This window comes from Emys orbicularis, chromosome 8 (assembly GCF_028017835.1).
Source record: "Emys orbicularis isolate rEmyOrb1 chromosome 8, rEmyOrb1.hap1, whole genome shotgun sequence".
NCBI classification, from domain to species: Eukaryota; Metazoa; Chordata; order Testudines; family Emydidae; genus Emys; species Emys orbicularis.
The window spans coordinates 59,259,609-59,283,447 of NC_088690.1; the positions used below are offsets into that span (position 1 = coordinate 59,259,609).

General features: G+C 42.1%; 1 protein-coding gene across 1 annotated transcript in view; it reads right to left on the minus strand.

Annotated features, from left to right (window-relative positions):
* Positions 1 to 1,019: 1,019 nt before the first annotated feature.
* Positions 1,020 to 23,839, minus strand: part of SOAT1 (sterol O-acyltransferase 1) — a 47,877-nt gene continuing 25,057 nt past the window's right edge. Inside the window, exons 4-16 of the mRNA XM_065409611.1 lie at positions 16,690 to 16,841; positions 16,542 to 16,601; positions 15,521 to 15,628; positions 13,111 to 13,393; positions 11,104 to 11,182; positions 10,175 to 10,256; positions 9,329 to 9,374; positions 7,427 to 7,556; positions 6,791 to 6,888; positions 6,037 to 6,135; positions 4,816 to 4,951; positions 3,692 to 3,837; positions 1,020 to 1,086 (exon numbers count right to left, since the gene is read on the minus strand). Of these exons, the coding sequence (XP_065265683.1) occupies positions 1,030 to 1,086; positions 3,692 to 3,837; positions 4,816 to 4,951; positions 6,037 to 6,135; positions 6,791 to 6,888; positions 7,427 to 7,556; positions 9,329 to 9,374; positions 10,175 to 10,256; positions 11,104 to 11,182; positions 13,111 to 13,393; positions 15,521 to 15,628; positions 16,542 to 16,601; positions 16,690 to 16,841 (1,476 nt within the window). The 3' untranslated portion in view covers positions 1,020 to 1,029. The remainder of the gene's footprint in view (positions 1,087 to 3,691; positions 3,838 to 4,815; positions 4,952 to 6,036; positions 6,136 to 6,790; positions 6,889 to 7,426; positions 7,557 to 9,328; positions 9,375 to 10,174; positions 10,257 to 11,103; positions 11,183 to 13,110; positions 13,394 to 15,520; positions 15,629 to 16,541; positions 16,602 to 16,689; positions 16,842 to 23,839) is intronic.

Here is a 23,839-nt window from a genome sequence, read left to right on the forward strand (position 1 = left end):
TCAATGGGATTTTTTCAAACTGCTCCATAATACTCAATGCATACTAACATATGCAGAATAGTAAGTGCACATGCACAGTAACAACTTTTCACTTTAATTTGACAGTTTTGTATCCCCCTAAGACAATTGATTAGTCTAGGGGCTACAGGGAGGGAAGTTGTCAGAAAAAGCAAACTCCTACTGCTCATAGTCACATGAGCTTCAGAGCACAATAGGAAAAAGCCAAGGGGCATAAGAGCTGTAGTTGGAATTCTGATAGCCAAAGAGGTCAGGCTCTTGTGATTTAGAGGCCAATCTTAAGCTTTTTTAGTATAATAAAAGTTTTTGTTTTTTTAAGAATGTATGCACTCAGGGCCCTACTTTTGAGTATAGCAAATATCTTCATATAGCCAGTAGCAACTGATCATTCACTGCAACCACAGAAATAAAAAGTCTTCAGCATTAAAAATTAACTTTCCCCAGCCCGTTTTCAATCCCTATGTACTGTCTGTGGAAAGTAATTCCAGACAGAGGACACAGAAAGCCATCCACCATTACTTGGACTATGATGCAAAGACATGTTGCTCTGTCACATAATACTACCATAGCAACAAGGAGGGTTCCAAAGAGCATACAAATTCTGTAGACGTCTCCAGTTACTGAAGGAGAAAACAACTCTGAAGGAATGTCTAAGAAACAGATGGACAGAGGCTACCGCTGAGCTCTACTTAGTCTGACCAGACGATCTACTGTCTGGATGAAGCGTAGCAAAATTCCAATGGACATGACCTTCATCTCAGTGTTTCATGACTGACATGGGAATGACTGACTAGAGCGGTGTACAATGAGAGCTACCTGGACGCCTGCTGCAGTCCACTTCAACTGGGCTGCCTCAGTAAAGTTACAAAAACAGTTTATCTCCAATAATCAGGAGGCACAACTTCCCTTAAAAAAGATTTGATGTGAATTATGTCATTGGTCCCTGTCCTTGGAGGAGCACAGGCTGATCTTCAGATATGGGAGGTAAGATGAAAGCTGGGTTTAATGGTTTTAAATCTGAATATGACAATCCCAGGAACGTGGTTTCACATAGTCCAGGAACGTGGGCTAGAAGACACAATAGAAGAGAGGCAGCATGTTAGTCATGGACATGTAGTGGCGGACATTATTGTACTGTCTATTGAAGTCAAGTAACCTTTTCTGTTCACACTCCCCTTAAAGGAAAAGCCAGCAACACCACACATTCTCACATCTGATAGTCATGGAGGCCATGACTGATTCGGACAGCAGGGTGGAGCCAGACATTTTTTCAGGTAAACATGAGTGTCTAGTCCAGGGGTCAGCAACCTCTGGCATGCGGCTCGCCAATGGGGAGCAGTGGGAAGCTGCAGCCAGCACATTCCTCGCCCGCGCCACTTCCCACAGCCCCCATCGGCCAGTGGGAGCTGCGATCGGCCGAACCTGCTGACGCGGCAGGTAAACAAACTGGCCCGGCCCGCCAGGGTGCTTACCCTGGCGAGCCGTGTGCCAGAGGTTGCCGACCCCTGGTCTAGTCTATTGCCATTACAAAAATCTATTCATCTGTCTTCAGCGAAGACAGATCTACAACAGCAGCTGATTATTTCATGCCAGGAGTCAGTTCTGGGTGATAGCTACCACTACAGGAAATGAATACAAAAACTGCAGAGATGACATATTTGTAATTGGGGGGGGGGGGGGGAGAAGAGAGAGAGAAACCAGTGTTCCCTCATTTTTTACATCCATGTACGGAATGAATTTTGTTATGTGCACCAATATGGAGGTGATGTGTGACACGTCACCTTCATATTGGTGGACATAACAAAATTCATGTGGTGGGGGTAGGGCCAAGGGGTTCGGAGTGTGGGAGGGGGCTCAGGGCTGGGGCAGAGGGTTGGGGGGGGGGGCATGAGGGCTCTGGCTGGGGATGCGGGCTTGAGGTGGGGCTGGGGATGAGGGGTTTGGGGTGCGGGAGGGGGCTCAGGCCTGGGGCAGAGGGTGAGGGCTTCAGCTAGGGGTGAAGGCTCTGGGGTGGGGCCAGGGATGAGGCATTCAGGGTGCAGGAGAGGGCTCAGGGCTGGGGCAGAGGGTTGGGTGCAGGGGATGAGGGCTCTGGCTAGGGGTGAAGGCTCTAGGGTGGGGCCAGGGCTGAGGGGTTCAGGAGGGGGGCTCAGGGCTGAGGCAGAGGGTTGGGGTGCAGGCTCTGGGGTTGGGCCAGGGATGAGGGGTTTGGGGGTTCAGGCTGCCCAGGGGCTGCAGTGGGGGGGGGGGGGGAGAGAGAGAGAGAGAGAGAGAGAGAGAGAGAGAGAGAGAGAGAGAGAGAGAGAGAGAGAACTCCCTCCAGCCCTCTCTCACTGTAGCAGCTTGGGGCAGGGGGGGGAGAGGTGCCTCTCCCGGCTGTGGAAACTCCGGCAGTCCTGGGCCGGGCCGAGGGAGAGGCGCCTCTCCCCCGGTCCCAGCAAGTCCAGGGCAGGTCCATGTTGCGGCCAGGGGAGGGGTGCCTCTCTCCCAGCCACAGCAAGTCCAGGGCAGGTCCATGCTGGGGCCAGCAGGGAGGGGCACCTTTCCCCCGGCAGGTCTGCACTGGGGCCAGCGGGGAGGGGCGCCTCTTCCCCAGCAGGTCCGTGCTGGGGGAGAGGCATCTCTCCCCGCCGCAGCCCTGAGCCCCTGCACGGGGCTTAATAGGCAGCTGCGCAGCTTAGAGGGAACTTAGGACCAGACCTTGAATTCTGAGCCCACTTAGAATGGGCTTCAGGTAAAACCTTGCTGAATAGGTTTGAATGCCTTTTCAAGGTGCTATGCAAGACAGGTTGAGCTATCAAGACTACTCAAACACTGAAGGGTTTGTGTTTAGGAACGAAGTTGTCTATGTTTGACTTTATAACCATGTTTCTATTTTCCCTATTTTACAACTGCCACTGCTGAAGGCAAGGGAAAATTCCCTACAGACCCAACCAATGCAAAAACCACAACAACCCACAAGACAAAAAACCCCACCCCAAAACACAAAAACAAAACAAAAAAACCAAAATCCCACAACTGTTTCTCCTCATCCTGGAGGCTGAGCATGCTGCCTCCCCTGCACTGTAATACTAGCACATATTGTCTGAACGGATTAAAGTGCTCTGAGTTTAAAGGACATAAGCCCACTACTTGAAAACTGACAGTCAGGGTGAAATAAAATGTACTGTTTAAACTTCTTTAAAGAAGTGACCCTACAAAGTAAAACTGAAAACGTGTGTATGTGTGGAGGGGGAAGGGGAGGGGGAGAGATGGTGAACAATGGGCAGTAAAATACTAGATCCTTGAGTTTTTGTCATCCAGAGACCTTCTCTAATTTCTGTTAGTAGAGTCAGCCCTTCTCCAAAATGATCTCAGAGGTCAGTAATCATGTAAGAGTAATGTCTCAAATTTTGTACTATTCTGTACAAACTTTTTTTGTTATTGGGCTCATGTCATAAGTTTAAAAACAGTAAGAGTGAAATAGAAACCAACTTCTTTACATCATCAGCCCCCATTTTCCAGATTATGCCACATCAGTCCATTCCCGCTCTCCTCTACCATATTAGAATTTCTCGCCCTTTTCCCCATAAGGCTGACTCTCACTAATCTTTTGTCCTTTACACAAGCCAGACTTGTCCCTTCTCATTGTCTGTACACTTAGTTATTCCAGAATCAAAGGTTAATCACTCACATTTTTCAGGGGGCAATACTGATGTGCATACCACTCCTGACTGTAAAGGCAAATTATGACACCCTGGCCCAGGAAGAGAGAGGTCCACATGATCACATTCCAAATGGGCCCTTTCCGACGGTCATTAAGAATGAAGTTGAAAACCACTGGAAGAGGAAATAGAAAGTCATCAAGGTGCGCTATTCAGGACATCTGCAAGCTCAGGTTTTAACCCACATTAAGAGCCAATAAGTCTCGCATTCTCCTTTCATTTCCACTAAATTAGTTTGATCATCGGTCTGCTTTCCATCTCCACTGTATTGATGGCACATTATGGGAAAAGTCCATACAGCACAGGAAAGCATGCTCATTATCTTCTTTCACAAGTGATATGTATCACATTGGCAGGTTTATTCCCTACAAGACTACCAGGTCCATCTGGCAGCCTCAGTTTAGAATGGGAGTGGTAGTGTGCTACAGCAGAGAAGTGAAGAACGCTGGCAGAGCAGGGGGTGGGAGGCAGCTGTGAACATCTGCACTGTGCCTGCTCCATAACAATTACCACCCACAAAGTAAACACGTTTGCACTCATGCTCCCACAAAAAGAGGCAGGGGAAAGGGAAGATGCCATCCTCCAACTCAATGCTGGAAGGCTACACCTATACACATCAGTCACTGTAGCAAGATAAAAACTGAGCAACTACTCTCTCAGGCTATGGCTTTAAAAATAAAAATATTGGCTACTAGGCAGAAGTGTGGTAACTCATCCTTGAGGGGCTGGCTAAAGGGAAAAGTTATGTTATTATAAATTCACTGCCCAATTTTATATACATTAACTTGGTATGTTTTATATACATGGGAATATGTATATGGCTAGTTGTATAGCAATACGATTTCCCTCACCCTTATATTCCTTGCCTCCTTAGACCCCAATCCTGAAAACACATAAGTAACTCTTTAATGCGACTCCTTGGACACATGTGTTTGCAGGATTTGGTTCTCCAGCTGGAACTCTTCTACAGGAAACATTTCTGCAAGTGTTTGAATAGCAACTAGCCCAACAGAGCCTGATCACCATTTTAATCTCTGGACTTTACCCCAGCTGTATATTTTATTTTTTACCAAATGCTTTCCTGGTGACTTACTTCCAAAGCACATGAAGAGGCAGAAGAGGACTGGATAAAAATAACCAAAGCAGACTCCCAGGACATACTCGTGTACGGCAGCTGAGACAGCAAAGACAGACAGCATAGCAGCAGCTTTGAACTTCTTACCAAAGAACTGGTGATGGGAAGAGGGGTGGGGGGAAGATATCAAATACAGAGCTGTTCTGTTGTACTTTATTCTATTTTACACTAGAGGTTAATACATTTAAAGTAATTTTAATGGACTAGTTAGGGTCTGCCCGCTATGAACGAGGAGCTTTAAAATGCCATATACATTACAGATTCCTTAGATTAAGGAAAGTGTCTATTCTTTGGGGGATTTTTACTCTGCTTCTCATTTCCTGAGAATGCACATGAAATATAAAAACACACCAACGCTCATCTATTCAAATAACATTACCATGCCAGAATATAACAGTTCTGTGAACCAACATACTATTAGGTTCAGTTGTTACCTTTCATTAAAGCGTTAGATTAGGCCCCAGTCCTGCACTTTATGCATGTGAGTAGATCAGTGAACTCAATGGTTCTCCTAACATGCATAAGTGGCTGCCCATACCAAGACACTGAATTTGGTCATTCACATCCCTGAATGCACTATGAAGCAGCGTTTCACAATCAGGTTACTAGGTTAAAAATTTAACAATAGACAAACTAAGTCTCCCCTCCCATCCTGCAGGAAAGGCTTTGTGATCTCCCCCTCAAAGGTCAGCAGATCACCAGTTTGTCAGTCACTGACTCTTTTTGTTAGTCATCGGATCAATCAAAAAGCAAGGCCTCTTTGCACCTCTACCGGGTAAGACATTGGCTTCCGTAAAATTGGCATAGAAATAGGGAGAAGCTTTTACTGGACATTCATTTATTCAAAACAATTTACAAAGTTCTAATATGGATTCCATTCCTACACCACTACATTAATTCACACTTCACCACATTTTCCTCCTTTGTCATCCTCTTCAGTGATCTCTGCATAATTGCAGAAATAACCTTGCTGGGTGAAAGCTATTCCAGAGCGCTTCTCCACATCAGTGCCCTTCCAAAGCCAATGAGGACTCTAGCAATGCAAACTACTACTTATTTTCTCACAAGGAATGGTGTTAGCTCCCCCTCTTACACCCACCCCCTTATGTTTTTAGAAAAAGATGCCATAGTGTTTCAAAGAGAGGTAAAGAATGAGGACCAAGTCTGCTTGCTGCTCACCCACAGAAAGTCCCTGTAAGCGTAGTAATACAGCCAGTCATGTACTACCACATTCCATGTTCGGTAATAGTTTGCATACGATGTGGAGTTCCACCAATCCTGAAACACACAGTTAAAGGGGAGAAGAGGGCACATAGTTGGCGTTAGTGACAGGTCTTCCATTAACTCTTTTTTGAAAACTAAGTTTGAAAATGTTTGAGGAGACTAGTTGTTCTAGCCACACAATCTATCATCCCAGTTAATTTAACAAGTTGCATTGCAAGATTTCACAGGTTATGGCATTTGTAGCATCTTTATCTTTCAGGGGTATGACAGTTACTCCAATAACTGAGTTCTATGGAACTGCAGTGGTCAAACAGAATGAAAAATTTAAATTATGGTCATGCTAATGAAAAGATTTGACAGTTCTGGTGGCTGAACAGTCCTGTTTACTCACAGAGAGGTAATGCAGGCATTGGCAGGCCAAGTTTCCTCCACAATACCCCACTAGGATGCCTCAATCCTGATCTAGGGGGACTTTGGAGAAGGAACTTCCCCTACAATGAACATCAGTAGCATTTCTGCTGCTAGGATGCCTCATGCAGCAGAGCTTTCTGAAGTTCTTTTCCTCTCCTGCCCCTATTTCATTTGGGGAAAGCAATTCTAGGAACTTCATAAAACTAAAATAATTTCATTTGGGATTGATTAACAAAGATAGCATCTGAGGAGAACAGCAGCAACATCTACAGACATTGCAGAAGAAAGACCTTGTTACCTTGTAGAACATTCTGTCTGCAAAGCGCAGCATCTCAGCAAATGCATTAAGCCAGCAGTGAAGGAATGCAAAGAAGACCAAGAAGAGAATCAGAACACCTGGGGATACAGAACAAAAAAAACCCAGACTCATTTCACAACATCTGTTGTTTACTCATCTGTGACCAGGGATACATAAACACAGCCATCAAACTGTATCTGCTGCAAACAGGTTTAACAGGAGGAACCAGATTTTGTATTACTCAATCTATAACTATCATTTTTAAAGGGTACCTCACCACACAGGACACACAAAGGCTGCTCTATGGTGCAGAGACTGTTGACAAAGGAGCCAGAATTAAAATTTGAAGTTCTGTTTGAATCTCTCGTGCCCTCAAGCTATAATATCTCATTGCTGAACTTTCATGGAGAAAGTCTTATTTAACAACAGAACAGCAAGTTATCTTCTTAGTTATCACAGGATAGGTGCACTGCAGGGCAACCATATCTGCTATAGCGACCAATTCTCCCCTCCCTATGAAAAAAACAAATCCTGTGAGCAGGAGTTTGGCACCTTCTCTGAACCCTCCTTTTACAAGTCTAGCCTGGGTGGGAAATGGAGGAAGGTTGTAATGTTGCACAGCCACCTGGGTCTCACCTGGCAGGATGGAATTGAAAATGCAGAGGACCAGCCCTCGCAGATTGAAGGGTTCCTGACTTATGTTCCGAAATGGAGGGATGCAGAGTCGCACAAAGATGTAGTAGGCATAAAAAAGCGAACCAATCACCTGCAGCACAAGAGCAGTCACACTCCATAAGAAAAATTAATGCACAACATCTGTAACATCGCAACTCTCTACAGAAGGGAGAGAAACAATGGCACCACCCCGAACTTCCCACCACTCACAGACTTTTTGGATTAGAGACAATATTAATGAAACTCCCACAATATTCTAATTTTTTGTTTTCAATTAATGTTGGAGCATTGTTCCCAGATAGCTGATGTGGTAATGTCAGTGCATTGTCACTGTTCTGCCAGAGTAGCTTTATAAATTTCTCCAAGTCCACCTACTGATGTGGCAGCTCTGAGCAGTTCTAATACAGTGCTAGAAGATGATGAAGCTGAGTAGTTTTATGCTGATGCCCAAAATACAAGTGAGAAATCTCACAATTTGGATCTAACCAAGACACTGAGACAGAGCTGAGCACACATTATATATTATGATCTTTACTTCATATATATTATAATCTTCATTTCTCTTCCATCTGAGAAGATTTACAACAGGCCAGGCCATTCAAGAACCTGGTTTTGGTTCATCAGGCAACTCCCTATTCCAAGTTTTAAGACAGGGAAGTTCTGTCAATACTGTAATTTGACTGGATGAACACCCTGACTCACTTTATAATTGGCTTTTCAGCTCACCTAAGCCCCATTATAAACGCACATACCATACCGCAACTAGAGTACACGTTTTTTCACCCCTTTCCTTCCACATCAAGAACAGCCTATCAAGAGGGAGCTGGGCCCCTTTGTTAGTGCCATTTAGATGCAAAGAAGGATTCCTTGTGAAGTGGCAGAATTCCAGGTCACACCACGCTGAGGGTCCAATAAAACTTGACCTGGAAGTTTCTTTGGACTACAGCAAGAAACAATGAACGACTGTGCTCATTGAAGCACATGGGGCAAAGGAAGCAGTTTCTTGTCACTGCCCCCACAAACATACACACACTGCCTTTCCAAACTCACAAAATCTTGATCAGTGCTAGGTTTAGAGAAAAAGTGAGGTGAGAATACAGAAGTGTAAGTGTCCTCTGCACCAATCTCAGTTGAACTAACTAACTAAAAGTTATTTACTTTGATAAGGTACGGCCATTAAAATGATAAAACAAGTAACAAAGTTTAATGTTCAGATAAGCATCCAAAAGCTTGGCTTGAACTATCAAAACCTCAAGTCTTCAAAAGAGAGCTGGAGATCTCAAGAGATATACTGGCACTTGTGTTTCTGTCTGGAGCACTTGAAGTGGTAAACCACCTTTTCCAAAAAGGGTGTGGTTCAAAACTAAGGCAAAGACTCAGATCAATTCTTTGTTGTGCAAGGTAATTAGCCCTTCTCCAGTATCCACAGTATATTGGTAAAATGCATACTGGTGTTTCTATTGCCCTCTGCATCAATATAAAAGCCAATGGTCATGAATCAAAGCTAAGGAAAAGTCAATCCCTAACTGAAATTATGACAGAATTTCATCAGAGGGTGGATAAAATATCGAGTCAACTCACTGAAGGAAGCAACTAGTAGAAATATTTTTTCTTAAAAAGGAGTTAGACGAGTATCTGACAAAATATTTCAGGGTACAAATATTAATATAATAGCAGGGATCAGAGAGAGTTTTCTTTTCTTCCATCGCTAGAAGGGCTTCTGTATTTTTCCGGTGAAGCTGATTGCTGAATAATTCACATAAGCTGAGGCCTCAAGCAGGAAGTGCCCGACAATTCCATCTGATAGAGTCTGAGAATTCTCTGGACATGTATTAAGTTGATCAAAAATTAAACTAGACTCACCTGTGCAAACTTGGTAGCTACATAACCCCATCTTATCATGGGATTCCTACAAAGAGAAAGAGCACAATGTTACATCTAACAAACTCTTCCTTTGGGGAAGCAAGGATCTCACCCAGTACAACCGTATTCTGTAACCATCCCATCCCTTGAGCACAGAACTAAATTAAAGTTTAAATTAGTGGTTTAGTCTGTGGAATATTGATGGTCTATAGAAAGCTCATGGCTCCTCCTTATTGCCAGCTGTAAAGTGCATTAAGACAGCAAAATATATTACTTTCTCATGTAAGAAATTGCTGTAGTTGCCATAGACATATGCAATCACATAAGGAGATAGTAGTCTGCACGACTGTGAATGGGAGGAGAGTTAGTCTACTAGACAGTGCCACTAAAATGGGCCCCATACTATGAAAGTTTGAGAACTCCTGGGCTAAGTGTATTTAAGAAGTACCTGTAGTTCCTCCTCAAATCCAAGAGATGGAGCTGCTTAACAACTCCATATTATGGCAGATACTCAAATTTAACTAAAATCTAAGGGACTAGTCTTCACAGTTCCCTTTCTTTCTAAAGACATTCAGCATCTGGTTGTTTCATTCCTAGATCTAACTCTAGACAGTTTTTCAGAAAAGCTCCTAAAATACCTAGAGATTGGTTAGCAGAGGGCGGGTCCGAGTCAAGTCATTGGGGTGCTATTTCCAGCCCTGCCAGTAGTTTGGCATAGGACCTGCAGAAACTCACCTTATCTCTCTGTACCTCAGTAAGGTGGGGGTAGTTCCCACTTCGGAGTCATTAAACATCAGCTCAGACTTTTAGAATACTACATAAAGATATCAGTGTTGCTGACATTACCTCGGATAGTTGTCCCTGTAGATGAGGGTGGGAGCAAAGAGGAAGTACAGATACTGGGTAACTTGGGGAACTGGGACGGTGCCTGAAAGAGCAAAAAAGAGTATTTGGTAGTGAAGCATTCAGCACACTGAAGGCATGGTGCTTCCCTCACTAGCCTTCTGCCTACTTAACCTAGGCCTCCTCACTAGCCATCACCCTGAAGACTTTAGTAAAGGAGGCAGAATCCTTAGATTGCCAGAAAAAGAACAGAGGGAAAACAGATTAGTAATTAGCAGGAATTCTGCTTGGGACATGTAGTTCAGAGAAACCAGCGCAGCCACTCAGTGCACAATGTTGTTAAATTGGCAGTCATTACACACAGTCGCATTTTTAAAGGAGGTACTGCCGGTGTGTCATGATTACTGATATCATGTGTACCTCAGAGCCAGAATGTCGGCAGACCAAGTCCCACACCAACATCTGGGCTCTAATTCCATGCTAACTTTACTGTGCAGTTCTAGATGGGCTACTGCCCTCTTAGAGGTGCTGTCCTTTGGATTGAAGCATTACACCGAAGTCCCCTCTACCATTTCTTGTGGATGTCCCAGTGGTAGCAAGATCCCCTGGCACTAAAAGCACGTAGAAAACCCCTAGATGTCTTGGCCAACTTACTGTCTCTCTAAAACTAGTTCTAATTCTACTTCTTTGTAATAACTCAGTCACCCTGGGTGAAATTCACTTCTATGCAGAGGGCCACCACAGAGCCCAGGCACCTCTCTAGCCACATTAAAGACCCACTTACAGCTGAGAGTATAAATGGTGCACAGAAGTCTTGGGCTGACCATATGTATATGGGTGAATTTCACCCCTAGAGGAAGGAGGACTCAGGAAGCAAAGAGTAAAACAAATTATCCACAAACGTCTAGTGGAAGCAGGGGTAAGTTACTCACTTGACTTCTCCTTGGCTGAAGACAGGACCCGAGGAACATTCTCCCTAATGAATGAATAAGCCTTCATAATTAGACGAACCTGTAAAACAAGAGTGTGTCCAAGATCCCATTTTCCACAATTCAACTTCCTCAGCCTCTGCACTCCAGTGGGACAGAGTGATGCATCTGGGTAACGCTTTCAGCGTATTAGTCTCTTTTCACCTTCTCCTTTTTTAAAAGGTATGTACTGTTCCCCCTATAGGTTCACCTCTCAACTAAACACTCAGAGTACCAGAAGGGGCAAGTATGCAGATAGTAGTGGTACTTGCCCCTTCTGCACCTCCAAAAAAATCCAAACGGTTTTGTAATTTAGGTGGAAATTAAAATGAGCTCCAGTCCAGTGCATGTGCCGTATGACATGGAAACCAATAAAATGTTAGTCAGGTTAACCGAACACAATCTAGACTGAAGCAATGAATCACATCATTTCGATACCTCAGCTGTTCTCAGCACTGAGATTATTGTTGTCAATCTAGAATTATTTATTGAGTATATGGCTCCATTTTTTAAGTGATCAAGTTGAAGCAAGATGGCACCAGCACATGAGCTCTATGCCTACTGTTCAGTTCACTTTTTTTGCCCCCCACAATTTCCTCTCAGGAACTGATAATTGCTTGGCAGTTAATACTCCTCAAACTTGCTCTCTGAGTCCTGGCGACTCCTGTTTTGAGACGCTCACAGTGACAACTGCTTCTAGAATTACAAACATCAGGACTGTTGTGAATACATTCAGAACACAAAACGTGAATATACAGCAACAAACTAATGTCAAACATAGCTATTAAGAACTATTTCTGGGTCACAATAGAGGTGTACACTTCTCTTTTATGTATGAATATAATTGTTCAAGAAGGATCTTAAATTTTCTGTCAGGCCAGCACAACATGTTTAATGGGAGTTTAAAGTAAAAATCTGACCCCCCTTTTATAAAAGCTAGAACTGTTCTAACTCTAATTATATTTAATCTACTCAAGATTGGCTCCCTCAAAATGTAACTGTGCACAGTTACCACCTTCCTACTTGGGATACAACCGAAAGATTATTCTGTGAATATCACAGAGTATTACGAAGAAAGAAGCAAATGCTATGCATCACTTGGGCCATAGAAGCAATGTTTGCTACATTAAACCGTTTGCTGTTTGGGTCAATATGGCCATATATTTTATATACCGCACATCTTACACGAGGATATGTGTATTCTTCATATTTAGATGCACAGGGCACAAAAAACTGCTTGAATTTAGAACTACAGTATTAGAAGTCAAAATCACCAAGAAGGCGAATGGTTATTTTAGACTGAGACCGTTCAAAACCATTCCCTACCGTTTTTGAATATATTTAATGTCATCTGCGCTCTTCATTGACAGAGCAGCAAGTAAAATGAGTGTGAGGTTGCAAGACAACCCAAAATTAAAGCTTGAGAAATTACACAGATTTGTTCTGCCCTCTTTATGGGTATTGCACCTTATCTGTTGTGTGGCAACTAGATTAATTTACATCACAGACAATGGTCAAGTGGCCTTAAATTTTTACTTTTGTTCTAAAAGCAGCCAATACTGGGAACTGGCAATATTTCAAGTGTTTCCACTTCTCTCTTGCTTCTAGCAGTCACATGGGTACACCTTGTCTACAAACAGATGATATTTAAAAATATATATATGCAATAGTCTAGTGCAATTGTATCATATTAACAGATACTGAATTTAATTCAATCAGCAAAGGGTACAATTATTGAAAACCTGTTAATAAAATAGAAAATATTATTTTTTAAAAATCAGAACTAGTTGCCAAGAGTAACGAGGTCTCAGTTACAAATTGTTATTATCTCACATGCAGAGACAGGCACTACAATATCTTTTTGAGGAGGAAAAAAAGGCTTTTCAGCAAGTTCTTTCCTAGACAAAATTTTCACTCTAGCATGCAAAGCCATCTACTGTCCTGCTCTAAAGTCACCATGCAGGGACTCACCTGTTCAAGTATTATAACGAACCGAGAGGCTGGAGGTAGAGCATATGACACAGCAACATACGTTGGCCCAAGCCCAAGCCCGATGCTTTGGAAGAGCATGAAGAGCATCCCGAAGAAGAGGGAGCGGATTTTCCGGTGGGAGGAACAACAGTGGCCCTGGGCCCACTGCAGGAAGAGGCCATAGGGTAAAATGAACGTGGACAGAAACATGCAGAGCCAGGTGGAAATGACAACAGGAAACTTGCCAAAAGCGAAGACCAAAAGATCAAATTCAAGCACCAGCCTAAAAGAAACAGATATGAGACAAAGCCAGATTAGTGGTATGTGGTGTTCATTATCTCTTTTTATGAAAGCTTCCAACCCAGTTCTGCAGTGGTCACAGAAAGCGACATTAGCAGACAACAGCTGGTAGGTGATCTCAGTTCAATTCCTTAATGGACAAGTGCATTGTGCAAAACCAAACCACACTCACTATTGTTGGCAACACTGACTGGCTGAAAGACTAAGATCTGACTCAGCAACACGTGTAAGCACATGCTTAACCCTAAGTCATATGGGCTTCAATGGGACTTAAGTGCCTGTTTTAAGGAAGCGCATGCTTAAGTTCTTTGCTGAAGATGGATGAGTTTAAGCACGCACTTAAGGGTAAGCATGTGCTTACATGCTTTGTTAAATCAATGCTAGAGTGAGACCCGGAAACAGAACTTCTCTCACTTCTAGCGAGGGTCCCTCCAAAACAGGGAGGAAACATTTACTGGGAAGTGAGAAAAGTTTCTATTGATGACTCCATGGCTGTACTTGTTCAGTGGATAAACAGGATTTCAGTCTCCGGAGATGTCACTTTAGCATGTTTCACAAGAACTCAGGGTCAGATTATTAAATATATTTAGGCACCCAAAGATGCAGATAAGCACCTAGTGGGGATTTTCAAAAGTACCTGTACACCTAATATCCACTGATTTTAATAGGAGTTGGACACCTAGATGCCTTTGAAAATCCCACTAGATACCCAAGTACCTTTACAAATCTAGCATTAAATCTACTTTGTTAAAAAAAGGTAGAATTAAATCCCAGGTAGATTTGCTATAGAACATGGTTGATTATTTTTAGAATCATGAAGAAACAGTTAAAATCTGCACAAATGAATATTGTGACTGGTCCTTCATGGTCTTCCCCTCCTTTAGAATCTAGTCGGATTTAGAAGTTTTAGATTTCTAGCCCTTCTACCTCAGAAGGGCCTTCACTCTATAGATTTAAAACTCTGCTGGCTCAGGACGACCTCTCAGGTACACATACCACAAGTACACAAAAGCTTAAAATGTATTCATTCCCATCCGGATTCATATTGGGATTACAAACTGAACCCTGAGACACTATCAGATCTATTTAGGAAGACAGTAAAAAATATATATTTATTACTGCAGATACTATTATGACAAAATATTACAGACAATCTTCCTCTGTATGGAAGACAAGTCTCCAATGTAGATCCATCCAATTCTTCCCCTGCTGCCCACATCACTTTCAATTGAGAAACAAAGCTAAGCTTCCATTTGGAAACCCAAGTTGCTGCCAGTTTACATTCATCCAGAACTGTACGTGCCAACTCTCAATTAGAGATGAAAAAAACTAACATCAAGTCATGTCACAACTGGTTCTGATACATGAAAAACAAGGAAATTGTCTTATCAGTAAGATAAACATGTAGTTTCACTTGTAATCTACAGGGATAGCTGCCAAAAACAACTACAATTTAAGCAACAAAGTCAACAAGTCAGAGGAAAACTCTCTCTCAAGCATGTTCAATACTGGCTACAAGCATCTAAACACAGGCACAACTGAGTCTGTTCTAGGACCTTCAAGGTTCATTTAGAACAACTTAATTTACATCTATTTAGCAACAATACAGTCCTCCAGAAGTGTGTTCAGTATAGTCTACTAATGCAGGACAGAAGACTGCCAAAGTATTTGCCATTTTTCAAAACTGTCTATACTGTCTCCTTCACTTGACATAAATGAAGAACCACCACCATCCAGTTCATAATTCTGGTGCTCTGAGAACATAATGAAAAGAAGCTATCATCTACCTTTATGCTAAGTTCTCAAGCACCACATGCCTCTAGCTCAATGACATTGGATATAATATTTCTAGGATATGTGCCCAAAGCCTATGAGCCATATGACAAAATTGCTCACTATCTCCCTATGCATTCTGTGATTGCCCTGTGTCTAGGATGTAAATTCTAGCACAATTTTAAAGCTTGTTGAGTCTATTTACAAGTTTTATGACCTGTCTACACAACATTATACTTGGAGTACGAGTTCCCCGATTTTGTAACTTTATGTACCACTAATTTTTAATTATCAATTTTCAGTGTGTAAGTGCTTCCCTTTCAACACACTTTCTTACCTTCCTTCATCAATAAAGTCTACTACAAGTGTGCTGAGAATGAAGAGGATGAGGAGAGCGATGAACATGTGGTAGATTGTCCGGATGTGGTTCACTTCAAACAGCTCACTGGGGAGGAGGTCCAAATGAAGAGCAATATCATTAGCACACATATGAATAGCATATAGTGTCTATAGTACTTTCTCTCTTCCAAATGTTTCCTTTCAATGTGAAACATGCCCCAACAAGTACAGCACAACTGGGAGACAAGAGCTCCGAGTTATAGTTCTGACTTGCTACATGACTAAGTCACTGCTCCGTTCCTCACTTTTTCCATCTGTAAGAGTATGGTGATACAACTACCTCACCAGGGTGTTGTGTGAATTAGTTCATGTTTGTGAATAAAAGACACCTGGTTCTCATCTAGCACTTCTATCTGAAGATCTCAAAATTCTCTCTTTGAAGGTGGGGTAGGTAATCCTCAACCTTATTTTTACACAGGGAGAATTAGTCACAAGATTAAATGACTTGCATAAGAATCCAAAGGGGACTGTCACCAGTCAACAACTAAGACAGGTCCATTAAAAGCAATGGATACAAGCAATAAACAGTTTCTCCCCAAAGGAATTCAGGTTTGAGGATCCAACAAGTGTTGTGCTGTGGCAGCCCTCCAGCAGGGCTACAGCTATTCCTAGTGCCTCCCACTGTCACCATCTTTCTAGCACATGTGGGCAAGGGCACGTGGGAAAAGGTTTACAGAACATTCTACATAGGAGAAAGGCAGGCAAGCAAGCTACACCGCTTTGTAGCTTCAGAGAACCATTATCTTTTCAACAAATACCCATTTTCTTAGAGATAAAGCTCCATGGACATTTGCAACTATATATGTCTGAAAAAAAATATTCAACAGGAATCGGACATAGAAAGAAAGGGCTCAACTATAATAAATAAGAGGTCCCAAAGTAAAGATACTGAGGGTGGCCAAGTGAGGCACTTTTAGCCAGTATGCTTCAGAAACAACAAGTGCAGTTAAAGTACTCACTCCAAGATGGACCTCCTAGCAGTAAAGAGCTTTCCATGTTCTGGAGGTGCTCTCAAGCCCCTGTGAAGAAGAAGGAGAATATTAAAGACAAAAAATTATAAACTATAAAGGTTGCAGGAAACTTAACCTCATCCAGGGACCAGCTTACTTGGTTTTGTGCAGGTCTCTCTCTGAGCAGGTAGCTACAGGGAAGGTGGATGTTGCTGTGGAGGATTCCAGAAGCACAGACTTTGCTATCAAACGGTTCACAAACTCTGTAAAGTGACTGTCCACCTCCTTCATGAATGCCGGCTTCAACTCCTGATAAAGTGGAAATAGGTTCACATTATTTTCTAAGCCTTGATGGGTCACGTCAGCTGTGAAACGCTACCATGAGTCATGCTTTGAATAATGCTTATTCATCTTTTGATACAATGCAGAAGAGAGGAAAGCTATCGATATTCTGGCGATAACGTTTAAAGAAGGTGAAAAGTAAAAATTAGGGGTGGTATGTACGTCATAAGATGTGGGACCAAGTAAGTTAAATGTAACCTCCCATCCCTGGAAAAAAAGCCCTGCATTCACACAACATTATGTTACATATTTAAAAACAAGAACGTAAGAATTGGTACACATGATGTAACACTAGATTGCCTATGTTGCACTATGAGGACAGTGCCTTTTGCTTCTACAGTTTTTATGTTTAACCATGTAAGTTTTTTGGGGAGGTTAAGGGGGTAGAGTTGCACATTAATTTCTCACATGAACAATGAAATGGTCCCAACTAGTCTTCGAATTTTACACCCTCACAAAATGAATGTGGGGAAGAGAAAAGAAAGGAATTCACACCTGAGCTACTGCCATTGTTTGGCTAGAGGCAGTTTTCTGCATGGCTATGTTTACAGGGCAACATGTGAAAATGCAATAGTAGATGAAACAATAGCAACAGAGAAAAAAAATCAAACAAATAGGCCCCGAAGTACTGAGCCCTCCGATTCCCATTAGAGTCAATAGGAACTAAGGGTTCTTAATACCTTGCAAGGCCAAGCCCTTTGATTTTCACTGTGGAAAGATTATGCCACTTGTACTTTTGATATTTAGTTTCCAATTAAAATATTCCTGCATGAAGGCCAAGATGCTTGCACTGTATTGTCAAAGGGGACTAGGTATGCCATTACGGCATGCTCAGAGGTGATTTGACAATAAATTGTAGACAATTTGTATTCTTCCCTCTCCATGCAAAAGCCTACTATGGGTCCAATGGTTTATCAAAAGGGTGTTTAGATGCATTTTTGAAAGGTCCTTTGGATGACCAAAAAGAGATCTTATGCTGTAATGTTACATTCTCAATTACAGTGCTTCAATGACAGCTGAAGGAATTTTTGCTTAAAAGCCTTTCAAAAAAATTCCATAAAGCAAGCAAAGTTTTAGCTTCAAAAAGGTGAATTTTCAGAATGTGAAAGTGTGGCTATAACTGAAGTCCTATCTTGTCTAGATTACCAGTTTGCATAACACATTTCCTAGTTGCACATTGCTTTCCAGCTTGTAATGTACTAGGAAACGCACCATAAAGCAGTCTACAGTTTGAAGATTGTGCTGATGCAAGGGAAGTGTCCAGCTTATTTGCAAGGGAGTTAAAATGGTAAAATGGTAGCGGTCTTCAGACTGCTTGTGTAAAGAGAACTACTACTGGTAGTATGTGCTAGATTGACAGTTCTGGATAGTGAAGTGTTCTTCTCACCCACAGAAGAAATATGGCAAAAGCAGTGGTAGGTGAAAGTTTTCCCCAGCATATTACATATAGATCCTGAAATGAAAGCAACAACATGAACATTAGCCTCAGGAAGACCGGAGAGCCATGCAAAGTTAATTATTCTCGAAAATCCAGAGAATATGAGAAACAGACTGCAAGAGATATGGGGCCAGATTCTTAGACTCACATTAGAAAAACTACATTGATGTACACCATTTGAGCATCTGGCCCCTGGGCAATAGTCTGAAGTTAAATACTTGCTGTTGGGTTGCTCTTCAAAACACCAGCCTGGTGGGGAGGAAAGATGGTGAAAGCTAACTAGTAAGACAACAATGCTCTACCCCAGAATTTTTCCAGAAACTAATTTTACAAAGATTAAACTTCTGCAGCATAAGATGAGCATTTCTAGGCAACGGATTTCAAAAATAGGGGCTTTAAATTAAATAAAAACCTCAAGCTAGCCAAAAACTCAAAAGGTAATGAATTGTTTTTTAAGTATATCAGAAGCAGGAAGCCTGCTAAACAACCAGTGGAGCCCCTGGACGATCGAGATACAAAAGGAGCACTTAAAGACGATAAAGTAATTGTGGAGAAATTAAATGAATTCTTTGCTTCAGTCTTCACGGCTGAGGATGTTAGGGAGATTCCCAAACCTGAGCCGTCCTTTGTAGGTGACAAATCTGAGGAATTGTCACAGATTGACGTGTCATTAGAGGAGGTTTTGGAATTAATTGATAAACTTAACAGTAACAAGTCATCGGGACCAGATGTCATTCACCCAAGAGTTCTGATAGAACTCAAATGTGAAGTTGCAGAAATGCATATAGTTTGTAACCTGTCCTTTAAATCAGCTTCTGTATCCAATGATTGGAAGATAGCTAATGTAAATGCCAATATTTAAAAAGGGCTCTAAAGGTGATCCTGGCAATTACAGACCGGTAAGTCTAACGTCAGTACCGGGCAAATTAGTTGAAACAATAGTAAAGAATAAAATTGTCAGACACATAGAAGAACATAAATTGTTGGGCAAAAGTCAACATGGTTTCTGTAAAGGGAAATTATGTCTTACAAATCTATTAAGAGTTCTTTGAAGGGGTCAACAAACATGTGGACGCAGGGGATCCAGTGAACATAGTGTACTTAGGTTTCCAGAAAGCCTTTGACAAGGTCCCTCACCAAAGGCTCTTACATAAATTAAGTTGTCATGGGATAAGAGAGAAGAACCTTTCCTGGATTGAGAACTGGTTAAAAGATAGGGAACAAAGGGTAGGAATAAATGGTAAATTTTCAGAATGGAGAGGGGTAACTAGTGGTGTTCCCCAAGGGTCAGTCCTAGGACCAATCCTATTCAACTTATTCATAAATGATCTGGAGAAAGGGGTAAACAGTGAGGTGGCAAAGTTTACAGATGATACTAAACTGCTCAAGATAGTTAAGACCAAAGCAGACTGTGAAGAACTTCAGAAAGATTGCACAAAACTAAGTGATTGGGCAACAAAATGGCAAATGAAATTTAATGTAGATAAATGTAAAGTAATGCACATTGGAATAAATAACCCCAACTATACATACAATATGATGGGGGCTAATTTAGCTACAACTAATCAGGAAAGAGATCTTGGAGTCATCGTGGATAGTTCTCTGAAGACGTCCACGCAGTGTGCAGCGGCAGTCAAAAAAAAGCAAACAGGATGTTAGGAATCATTAAAAAAAAAGGGATAGAGAATATGATGGAGAATATCTTATTGCCTTTATATAAATCCACGGTATGCCCACATCTTGAATACTGCATGCAGATGTGGTCGCCTAATCTCAAAAAAGATATACTGGCATTAGAAAAGGTTCAGAGAAGGGCAACTAAAATGATTAGGGGTTTGGAACGAGTCCCATATGAGGAGAGATTAAAGAGGCTAGGACTTTTCAGCTTGGAAAAGAGGAGACTAAGGGGGGATAGGATAGAAGTATATAAAAAAATCATGAGTGGTGTGGAGAAAGTGAACAAGGAAAAGTTATTTACTTGTTCCCAAAATATAAGAACTAGGGGCCACTAAATGAAATTAATGGGCAGCAAACAAATAAAAGGAAATTCTTCTTCACACAGCGCACAGTCAACCTGTGGAACTCCTTGCCTGAGGAGGTTGTGAAGGCTAGGACTATAACAGGGTTTAAAAGAGAACTAGATAAATTCATGGAGGTTAAGTCCATTAATAGCTATTAGCCAGGATGGGTAAGGAACAGTGTCCCTAGCCTCTGTTTGTCAGAGGGTGGAGATGGATGGCAGGAGAGAGATCACGATCATTCCCTGTTAGGTTCACTCCCTCTGACACCTGGCATTGGACACTGTCGGCAGACAGGATGCTGGGCTGGATGGACCCTTGGTCTGACCCAGTATGGCCATTCTTATGTTGTTATAAGGAGTGTCCTGCGAGTCACCCCATTTTGGGGTGCTGCCAGGAAGAATCACACAAGGATAATGTCTTGTAAAGAAAAATGTCTAGGTATTATTTGATGTCCACTTTGTTATTTTCTATCACTGGAATAGCTAGCTGATAATCATTCCTCTGATTAATTTTTTTAATTTAATAATCTTTCTTTAAGCTTCCTTATTTTCCCTGTCTAAGATACCTTGAAATTCCCTATAAATTAGATAATTGCAATGTCACAGCTGGTACTTTTGAGAGGTACAGCTTTTACCTGGGACATTATCACATGGTCTCTAGGAAAGAGAAAGTTGAGTAACCAACTTTCTGTTGCAGCTCACCTTTGAGATCAGTAAATGTCAAGAGCATGCTTTTTTGCTTCTTTATGATGTGTAATGAAAGCCTGAAAGTTTCTCCTGATTCTTTACCTTAGAACAGGAATACAGAGCGAAACAGACAAGGGAAGACCAAAGGACTCTTTGGAGAAGCTAACAACTGGAACTCTTGTAGGGCTACACGCGTTTGGATCTTACACAGAGATTTTCTCTCAGTTATTTTTCCAGGTGTTTTGAGTTGGACAGGCTTTTTAAAAACTTCCTTCTCCATCCCCACACCACCACCCAAACTGCTCATGATACATCCTTGTTCCTCATGATACCATAATGCTACTAGTTCTCCAGTTATCCATAGATTCCAAGAAAAGCCGACAGGTTAGACAAGACATGAAATACTAATAAGCAATAAGCCCTCTCTTACATCCTAAAGCAGAAAAGGGGTACACGTTTTCTTCCCTTTGGGGGCCCTCTTTACCAAAATACCACATATCTAGGGAGATGCATTCTTAGAGACTAGTAATGTGTAATAAAAAGGAAAATAAACCCAGTCAATTAAGTGTACATTCTGCTTAAGACTTAGACATTCAGTTGTGAAAGAGTCGAGATGTGATCGTATGAAAATAATGGTGCACTAAAAAAAAATAAAAAAAATCAAATTATAAGACAGCTCTGCCTGTTTCTTGAAGAGGTGGTGAGTCTCCGATTCTCCTACTCTCCACTCGGAACAAAGATCTGTCCACTGCTCTGCTCAAAACAAATTGTAACTGTTAATATTTAGCTTATTGAAAATATTTGCTCAGCAACCAGCAAACAAAGAAGTTTCTCCAGCACTTGGAGACGATACTTCCAAGTTGCTGATTGCCCTTGGAATTGCTTCCACTCATTCATTAAAAAGGGGCTGTTAATATTTTACAAAGGATATCTGGATTTATCCTTTTAAAAGCAGAGGCTGAGACGAGGATTTAGTTGAGCAGGGATTATGGCTGAGACCACTGTAGATACCAGAATGCTAAAGCAAAGTATCAGAACCAAAGCCAGAAACGTAGGAGTCGTTATGGGATTCCTACTGCTACAGAAAGCAGGAATAGTCCTTTAAAATACACTACATCCCCTTCTCCATTCCCCAAGGAGCAAGGGATCATAGAATCATAGAATATCAGGGTTGGAAGGCACCTCAGGAGGTCATCTAGTCCAACCCCCTGCTCAAAGCAGGACCAATTTCCAACTAAATCATCCCAGCCAGGGCTTTGTCAAGCCTGACCTTAAAAACCTCTAAGGAAGGAGATTCCACCACCTCCCTAGGTAACCCATTCCAGTGCTTCACCACCCTCCTAGTGAAAAAGTTTTTCCTAATATCCAACCTAAACCTCCCCAACTGCAACTTGAGACCATTACTCCTTGTTCTGTCATCAGGTACCACTGAGAACAGTCTAGATCCATCCTCTTTGGAACCCCCTTTCAGGTAGTTGAAGGCAGCTATCAAATCCCCCCTCATTCTTCTCTTCTGCAGACTAAACAATCCCAGTTCCCTCAGCCTCTCCTCATAAGTCATGTGCTCCAGCCCCCTAATCATTTTTGTTGCTCTCCGCTGGACTCTTTCCAATTTTTCCACATCCTTCTTGTAGTGTGGGGCCCAAAACTGGACACAGTACTCCAGTTGAGGCCTCACCAATGTCGAATAGAGGGGAATGATCACGTCCCTTGATCTGCTGGCAATGCCCCTACTTATACAGCCCAAAATGTCGTTAGCCTTCTTGGCAACAAGGGCAAACTGTTGACTCATATCCAGCTTCTTGTCCACTGTAACCCCTAGGTCCTTTTCTGCGGAACTGCTGCCTAGCCATTCAGTCGCTAGTCTGTAACAGTGCATGGGATTCTTCCGTCCTAAGTGCAGGACTCTGCACTTGTCCTTGTTGAACCTCATCAGGTTTCTTTTGGCCCAATCCTCTAATTTGTCTAGGTCCCTCTGTATCCTATCCCTACCCTCCAGCGTATCTACCACTCCTCCCAGGGATGCGGGACAAGGAAAGAGTCCTCATGAGGGTTACCAAAGTCAAATAAAATTTACCCTGGCACTGCACCAGAGAAGTGTCAGCTCCAAGGGCAGGGTGCATTATGGCACTACTCCTCATTCCAGTGGACTGCCCCCTCTCACATTTCCCAACCCCTCCCACTGATTTGGGGAGGGGGTATAACCGAGCCTTATACTGCCCCCCCCATCCCCATGCCACCCAATATTCTCCTATCCACAACCTATGAGAACCCCAGCTCTGTGGTCCCTCAACACCCCATTTCTATGGCCCTGCAGACAAATTATATTTATTTTCTCAATTAACTATCAATAGTCCCTTTGCCATTATTGATCATTTACATTTACACAAGATCTTCCTTGTGCTTAATCTTGGAAGAAAGGCATCATTCAATAGGGATATTATTTATAGCCATGAAAAAAATTGTAATGTGACAGATTCAGCATTATGACTTCCCTGTAGGACCAAAGAAATAAGCAGCTGTGATTGGAAAAAGCTTTCTGTAAATACAGATTTATTGAAAGCAAAGAAACTATGAAGTAAAGAATAAAATATGTTTAAATGCAGTATATATCAGTACTACATCCCTCCCCTACTGTGTGAATCTCTTTAAATGGGACATCAGGAGTCTCCTGCTGTTCCCTCAGGTGCAATTCATGATTAGGCACCAGTGTTCCAGAGCGAACAAGAGGGAAAAAGGAACAAGCTAGGTTTAACCAGGTCAGTGCTCTAGGGAGCAGAGTGCTTACATGTCAATGGAATGCTGCTATGGATCCAAAAG